This window comes from Aythya marila, assembly GCF_965140915.1.
Source record: "Aythya marila genome assembly, chromosome: 3".
NCBI classification, from domain to species: domain Eukaryota; kingdom Metazoa; phylum Chordata; class Aves; order Anseriformes; family Anatidae; genus Aythya; species Aythya marila.
Window position 1 is genome coordinate 31,470,750 of NC_139044.1, and position 8,896 is coordinate 31,479,645.

Consider the following 8,896-nt stretch of genomic DNA (forward strand, 5'->3'; position numbering starts at 1 on the left):
TTTCTTTTTCATAACTTGAGATATGCAAAAGTGGCACCTCATGCATCTGAAACACTGGAAGGAGAAATACGCAGAACATTGGCTGTGCAAATGAGGTATAACAAAGAAAAGAAAAAAGCCAACGCAACTCAGATCTCTTTATGCTGAGGCATTACCCTTTTTATGTTAGGAAGGAAGAAAACTTCATATGCATTTCTGAACAGGTTAACTAGTTCTCAAATGATTTCACGTGTCTGCTTTTTTATTTTTTTTTTTTAATTTTTAAGCATATTTTCCCAATTTCTGCTGCCCCCTTGTGTTCCCCAAAATGTTAAAAATAAATATATTTATATGTATGTATTCCACTTAATTTTGTCCTTATATGTAAGTCCCTTTTTTCCAGTGATCAATTAGCTCTCCCCTGGATCTATTCCATACGGAGTACCTCTTCAGAGGTACGTTTCTGAAAGCTGGCCAATGTACACATTCAGTGTAGAATAGTGATTTGCTTTGCTTTGCAAGTATGTAGTAGTTCTCCCAACAGTGTGTTGTTCATACTACATTTTACAGATTTAGAATGGAAATAGATGTTAATGTGGAATTGATCAGCAATTGTAATTGTCCTTGCATTTTTCTGAATATGATTCCTTTAATACATTAATATTATTACTATATTTTATCACTAGGGATTGTGAAGTAGAAACTGAGATTTGAAAGAGGGTGGGGGTGCATTTGCTGACAATGAAGTCAAACCAGCACTGTTCAATTCTTGATCTTAGAAAGCTTGCTTTCAGATTGAAGCTGGCAGCTTAGATAGCTGACTGCATTTAAATGTTGATTATCCTCGTCTTTCGACTGATCTTTTTTGATAGTTTAGCAAATGCAATGTGCTTTGAAAACATTGCATCTGTTTCTATTAAAAGGCCTATGCAAGCAAACTTACTTGTGCACAAATTAACTGTAGAATGGGGAGCACAGATGGAGATATTCTTGTCATATCTTGTAGTTGCATTGTTGTTTTTTTTAGGAGTCGCAATAAGAATGTGCTAGCTCCTTACATGAAAGAATGTTTTTATTGACTATATCCATTGATTTTCTTTTTTTTCCAGAAGCTTTTGGTCTTCTTACCTATATAGTGTAATCCCTTTGTTTGTTAAGATTTATCTGTCAAGAACAATAATGCAACAAATAGTAACATTATTGCCACTATTATTATACTCCTCGGGCCACTATTATTATACTCCTCGGAGTATCCAAGTTCAGGTTGTTTTCTGAAGAAAATTCCTTAATGCAGTTGTGTTGTATGTCTCTTTGGCTTCATGATTAATATTTGCCAATTTCATCCTCATGTGACAAGGAGAAGGGATGCAGGAATAAATAAAAAATTCATTTCACAAGTATACTTTATGGAATTGCATATATGTAAAAGAAAGACCGAAATCACTGTTTCTACTGGGCTAAAGGCTACTGGCATTTCAAATCCAACATCCAGCTGGCCACTTAGCTTTTAAGTATTTGCATACCAGTAAGTATACACACAGTAGCTCCTATCGATCTGGGGGGCATGATGAGAAGAACGAACAATATGGGGATAACCTGCTGGGGTTCACAACAGATTTAAAATAGAAGCTGAAGAAGGCATAGTGGGAATGGGAATTAGCTAATTTTATTTTTACGGAGGTAAGGAGGGATATCTGAGGAAATCTGCAGAAAGCCACAGTACCTAAATTGAACTAAAGAAGCAGATCAATACATATCATATACATGATCAAAATTTTAGGGATAAGTTGTCTGGTATCACGTCTAGACATATTATTTCAGGATTATTAGTTTTCACTTCATTTTTCAACATTTGCAGCTTTAACTTAATAAAGTGGGATTATGTGGGGATAGAACTTGTTACCAGTACAGTACACAAACTGTGAATAAATCATTCACTGTATCCCTGCAAAGTTGTTTTTCCTCGATTCAAGTGGAAATGTGAAGTGTAAATAACTGTAACAGTCTTAAAGCATAATTAGTGTGTGTGTGTGTATATATATGTATGCACATACCGATAGCTAAAATAAATGCTTTTGAAATCAGATGTATCTTGACAGTAAACTGCTTTAAGATAGATCTATTACTAAGCTCTGTGTTCTTGTCCAGTTGTCCTTAATTGCAATGTAAAAATATAGTGCTAAAAAAAAATATGCTATATGTTGCCAGTGAATAACATAAATGAAATGTGTAATATTATTTTCTGTTAGGTTTTTCTTCTGAATGTAGATGTCTTGAAAGTAGAATCAGTTTTCATCTTGCAGCTTGTTTTCCTATTACTTGTCTGATCTTTTAGGCTTCTAGTAAGGGCAAAACAAACAAGCAAACAAACATAAAGGTTTATTGTTTTAAATTAATAAAACAAGAACTTAACCCTTGCTCTATTCATAAAGTACTCAAGTATGTCATATAACAGGAATATTTATTTTCTTGTTTTTGAAGTTTCTGTTTGTTACACCTGACTTCTTTATTTGCTTTTGTGTTGTGCTAGCATTGGTTTGAAAGCTGGATTGCTCTGAGGTTTGTCATGTATGTGAAACAGGAATGAGAAGCACGTGAAGGACATGTCTTGTCTTCCCACTGTGTGTGATTCAAGTACACGCACCAGATTTAGAAACTAGAGTTAGAATCCCAAATTGTCAGTGCATATTTTAAAACATAAATGCATGTGTCACCTTGTATTTAATGTTCCATTCTCTAATAGGATGCCACAAAAAGCACTGTTTAAGACATGACCTTTAGTTAACTCATTTCTGGATAATATTAGTTAAAATAGTGGGTTGTGTCATTTAATTCCCTTCTAAGAAGAAGATGGTATCTTAATTGTGAATTTCAACTAATTTCTAGATTTTATTGTGTTACTGGTAGGGTAGGATTCAACACTTAATTGTTTTTAGTATAAGCAATATACTTCTTTTACAGAGTAACTTCACTGATATTTACCCCAATGTATTTGTGGTCTTTTGCAGTTCTGTGTCCTACATGAAGAGGGCTGCCTTTCAGAATTAACCGTGCTCCTTTCTATGATGAGAAGCTTTCCATGGATATAACTCATAGTTTTTGTTTTGTTTTGTTTTTCCATTTGGTACTATACCTAAACCAGTAGGCATTTACCTCCTCTGTGTGTGTGTGGATTTTCTGATCCTGCAGTACATCCTCTGGGCATGACAACTCATCCATTTTAACTTAATAGTGCAATGAACTGGAGCAGGGAACAAACACTGTACAGTTTTACTCACATTGTTCTGGCTTTTTAAAGTCTATTTTTACATTGTATAGCATGTAGTAAATCCTCCTGCACATTTTGTTGTTGGAAGGAAAAGAAAACTTTGAATAATGTAAATAAAATATAAGACTAGTTTTAAGGAATTAATATTTAAAACCATCCTCAGTTCCTATGGCAAAAATGATCGCAGTCCAAACCTGAAAAAAAGATTCAGATGTGTTCTTCAGGAAGCACTCCAGAACAGTGTTGGTGGAAGTTCATTTTTGACACTTCTTTTTAAACAGTAACTTAAATTGAAGTATGCACCATTATTGCTCTCATACTGAACTTATGAACAGCATTCTTTAATGATTTGGCATAAGTAATTGTATCATTGTTACCTAACAAAAACATCAGTGTAATGTAATATGTCATATTTAATTGTTTTTATTTTATTAATGTTCATGTGGCTCAGATATTCTCCCATATTGCTGCTATTATTTTACTGTTTTTAATAGGTGTTTGATCTTAATGAATATGCTTCAATATATAAACATTTTGAAAGGCTGTATCTTTTTAAAAATACATGTACAGTTTGGAGAAAAAAAAAAAAAAAAAACTTGCACCTGGATTCCAAGTTAGTATTATCTTGAGACTTGGTCATTGTGTATCTTCAAACTTTACTGCCAATTGTATGCACTGTCTCCTCTATGATGATGTATCTGCGTTCAAACAGATGGGAATGTATTTTGCAAATCCTGTAAAAGAAACATACCCCGGAATCTCAATATTAAATATTTGTCACAAATCCATTTTGCCAGTCTTAAAGATTAGATTGAAATATAAGGACTACTACTGGAAAAAAAAAAAAAAGAGCTATTTTCTAGTCTGAATTCCTATTAATTCTATACCAGATTTTAGTACTGTATATGTGAAAACACTGGCAGGTAAGATTATAAAGAGATAAATGTCTTTTCTTCAAACAGTTGTTTAAAATCATCGTTTGTCTTTCTTTAAGCTGATTCATTTTGGTCAGTAAAACACAGCCAGTTTGTAAATAGTTTCATAATGCTTTGTTTTTTTTCCTAAAAATCTTGGCATTTTTCTTCTGTCCCTCTTTCTGTTACCAAATTATCAGATCTTAAAATTTTCATCCTCCCTCCATCTCCTCTTCCTTGATGGCCATCTTGCCAGCCTAATCGGCAATAATGGGTCTTCTACGTAAGTGTGTCATACATGAGGAACGTTTTATCGTTCCTTCATTCTCTTTCCTTAGTGGTTTCTGTAGCAAGAAAGAAGCCATTTATTTCTGTAGCTCATGTGTTAGAAGCTCATTATGGCATGTTTTTATACAGAAATGCTTGCTTTTTACTATCAATACCTGAAAATTGACTAAGGGAGATGACCCTATTTTTTTCACCTTTTTTTAAAATGGTGTGTATGTTATGAAACACATTTTGTCTCCAAATGAGATATTGTCAGAGATTTTTTTTAATGTGCTTCTGAGGCCTGAAGCATCTTTAAATGGAATGAGGAGGAAAAAAATAATTGCAAAAAGTATGGACAAATTTTGTGGTGTTAGTTGCAGTGAGACACATTTTGTGATTTAGTCACAAAATACATAATAAAACTTGAAAGAAAACTAAATGCTAAAAACCAACACCAGCTTCAGTGCGCCAAACATCTGCTTGGGTATATTACGTCATTCATCAGACTTATAATCTGAACAGGTACTTTTTATGAAAAAGACCCATTTTCCTTGTATATAAAATCTTGGCATTAAACAACAGTTGCCAAAGCCATGTTTTACATGGCAAATATTTTATATATACATATATATATATATATCTATATAAAATTAAATCTCAACACATAAGAGTAAAAAGAACCGAGCAAGCCTGCTTTTCTGCTGAGTGCTATGTACTTCAGATTCTCTGTAATGCATACTTTTTTGAGATCCTCTGTTGAATCTTGCATTCTTTCAGTGAGCTGGATGACTTCATTCCTTTTAGTTTGTGTGTGATAGCTGGAAGATGGTCACACAAGAGTATTTGCTGGCAAATACCTGAGATTTGGAAAAAAATGCATTTGTACCGAAGTGTGTTCAATTTTTAATATGAAGAGTCCTAGAAGCAATGTTTGCTCAACATCAGTGAATTATAAGTTACTTAAAGATAGGTATTTGTATAATTTAATAGCCTTTTTTAAATCCAACCTTTTTCATTTTTCTTTTAGCAATTCAGCTATTGCATTTGATAAGATCATTTGCTTACTGATAGAATGAAATTTTGAGTGAAGGGCTACCTGGCAAGCATGTCAAAGGTAGTGAAGAATCCTTAAGTATGTTTTCTTGACTAAGGAAAGGAACTTGACAATACTGGTTCCTTTATAGTAGAAGATAAGGACCTAGCTGGTATAGGAAACTGGTGGTAAAGAATATCTGCTGTTGACCATGCCAGGTAATTGTATCCTTAATTTTGGATTGGTCATTTTATAGCAGTAGCACACATCTTTCTTGCTTTCAGACCAGATTACCTTGGATATTTTTTCTGCATGCGTGTTGCTTAGAAACTACAGCTAGCACAGAAAATGGCACTGTGCGTGCTTCCAACAGTGTTGGTAAGTGTGTTGATACTTCTGCACAGCCCCCTCATTTCCAAAGGGACGTTTTAAGATGTGGGGTTTAATTCCTGAAATTCTTAGGGGTACAGAGTCTTTGCGCTATACAGCCTGGTTCTCAAGCTGTGGCAGTAATGGGCAGTGGAGGTCAGCAGCTTCACTTAAAACAGCATCTACCCAGCTCAGTCAGGAAGGACCTGTAAACAAAGCTTTCTAGTGAAGTACTCTTAGCTCTGATGCACCACAACCTCAATTTATTGACTTGTCCTGTCATTCTATAAAGTGTGTCCTTTATTTTGGGTGATGGGGCTGTATTATAATAAAAACAATCTTTGTGGGCCTGGTTGGTACCATTTTCTCATTTTCATAGCAATATTAATCCTTGATGTTTTCACACTTAACTCCAAGTTATCCCTTGATATGAAGTCACCATAACATATGAAGAAACCAGAAATTGATCACATAGAAAATGAAATCTCAGTACAACATGGATAATGTGGATCTGGAATCACGTCAGATGAATTTTGCTTCCTACATCTCTTGGGGGCACAGTGTTGTTTACTTTAAGCCTAAAGTTAAGTTCCAATTGTTATAAAGGAAATCTACCTGTTGTAATACTAAGATAATGCAATTTATTTTCAAGGTGTCTACAATTTTGCAGGTAGCAGTGACTTTTAGGAAGGTTACGTAGGGCATGTCTAATGATGGAGAAGCATTAGTAATGTTCCTTGTGGAGAGTTTCTTATCACTGAAGAATTAGAAGGAATGCTTTGGTTTTTTGTTGTTATGTTTTTGTTTTGTTTGATGGAGTTGGGGTCGGGGATGGGGTTTGTGTTTTTTTTAAGTGCTTTGTCCTTGATGGTGAAATGAAGTATATTGTTCCTTTGCTTGCATTCCTTTAACCAAGATCTAATTCAGGACTTCCTTTTGGTTTTATGTATTGATCAGTGACAATTCTATCAGCTGATCAGCATGCAGTCCTAACAATAGTTGGTGAAGAAGCTTTATGAATTGGTAGAATTAGCTACTGAATTTTGTCTGTTTGTTTTTCTTCCCCTTATACTCTTCAGATGTTGAATAGAATCCTCTCATTGCACTAGATGCTAATTGAAACAGACCTCATAGTTATTTTGTTGTTTATTTTAAACCAGTATTTGGGTTTTATGTTAACGTTATGGAATAAAACATGAATTCTAATTTTCCCTAGTCTTGCATGCAAATTTCTAAATTCAAGTATGTATTTCTTGGAAACAGTATGTTATAATTTAACACAACAGGGTGAAAAACTCTGCAAAGGAGGTAAAACATTTAGGTTTTCTTAATTGGGAGTATGTCTGGAGAATGCCCACATTTTTTCAAAAATAGGGAAAACAAATTCTGATCCTGTATACATTTCCCCTGATAGGCAGACATGCACAATTCTAGGGCTTGACAGTAATCTGGGCACTAACCAAGTCAAAGAAAACAATCCAGATTTTCCCAGTGACTGCCTTTTTGACATTCAAGAATATTCCATTGCACAGCTCAAGTAGGCTGGAGTACAGCAAGTCTGTAGGGTGGAATGGTGTTAGTGCTGTTAAAATGTCAGTTCATATTTTTCTCCATAGACAAATCATTGACTGCTCTCAGGGATGTTTCTCCTTCTGTTTGTATTACATTCATAAGAAAAACTGTGTGAAGTAGGCCCTGTGTAGATCATGCTGCTTATCTGTGTGTTTCGGAAACTGGGGCTGGAAGATACCTAAATTAGCATGGAAGTCCTTTAAAACACCTTACAGCTATTTCGTCATCAGAAAACATCTCCACAGTATTACCTACATTCACTTCCTTATAACCTGAGGAATAAGAATTGTCTTTGAGATAAATTTGAGAAAAACAAATGCAGAACCTCTGTCACTTTCAGTTCTAGAAGAAGTTATTGTTGTCTGCCACTGACAGCATGAAAACCATTGAGTATAGAGCTGCTTCCTTCTACGTACATCTGACTGCTGCAGTTGATGTGTGAAGGGAACAGTTCTATCAGCCTGATCTAAACCTCGTTGTCACCAGAACCACTTAAAATTGTGCAATTGCTCCCTCTAATTACATATCTGAGATTAAAGAAGATCCAGCACCAGAAGGCCCTGTGGCACTACAGTTGCCTTTAGCACCCATATTCTCCTTATACAATGTGGTAGTCAGAGCAGTATCAGGAACTCAGGAACTTGAGATAAGAGCACGCCACTCTGGGATAGGCACTTGTTCTCTTGTAAAAACTTCATTCTATGGAAATGAGAAGCAGTCCCCTTCTCACAGCTGAGAGCCTGGGCATCACAGCATGTCAGAAGATAGACATGTTCTTTGCCACTATGAATGTGCCCAGCCAGGACCTTGTGGAGATCAGCTGTGGATGGATAGAAGGTAAGATTAAATCCCCAGTGCTACACACAGCAGTATTCAGAAGATGAAGTGGCAGGACAGACAAAAAGGCATTTTTGTTTGTTTGGGCCTATACCTCTTTTCAGCCTGTATTTCCTGGGCAGGACTAAGTCCCACAGTAGCCTGCTTTCCCTCCCTCACCCATGTTTCTTTCTGCGTGGCCCTTCATGCCCCTTTCCTTGCCTATGCTCCTTCCTATGCCTGCTCGCACCCCTGTGCCTGAGGCTACCTCAGTGGCTCATGCTTGCTCAGTGCCTCAGTAAGGACAACATGGCAGGTCCACTCAGCTTCCATTGCTCTTCCAAACCTGCCCAGGTGGCTTTTCAGTTATTAACAAGCTGTAAGCCCCTTGTCTTTTAAATATCCTATAGAACATAAGTAGCTAAGACTCATGTCTTTGAAGAAGGGAAAAGCATGAGGGAGCTGGATGTTAGGTAAACTTGATGAATAAGCAAGGAAGGCTCAGACTCAGCGAGCGCGTGTTGGGGTTGCTGGCCCTGAGGGCAAGCAAGGCTGAGGTGAGCTGCTAGCTCTGAGGAGAGCTGGCAGAGCAGGTGGGAGGCTGAAGGGAGGACATGTGGTCTGCGCAGCTGCTCAAGCTGTTGAGTACAAAGCACAGAAGAGGGGAAGGGTCTA

The 8,896-nt window shown here is 36.2% G+C and overlaps 1 protein-coding gene across 2 annotated transcripts in view; it reads left to right on the forward strand.

The window, feature by feature from the left end:
• The window catches only part of FEZ2 (fasciculation and elongation protein zeta 2), a 32,051-nt gene extending 25,007 nt beyond the window's left edge, over nucleotides 1-7,044 (forward strand). For both annotated transcript variants that reach the window (XM_082757368.1, XM_082757369.1), the window contains one exon: nucleotides 2,988-7,044. In XM_082757368.1, coding sequence (XP_082613494.1) covers nucleotides 2,988-3,004 — 17 coding nt within the window. In that variant the 3' untranslated portion in view covers nucleotides 3,005-7,044. The remainder of the gene's footprint in view (nucleotides 1-2,987) is intronic.
• The last annotated feature ends 1,852 nt before the right edge of the window (nucleotides 7,045-8,896 follow it).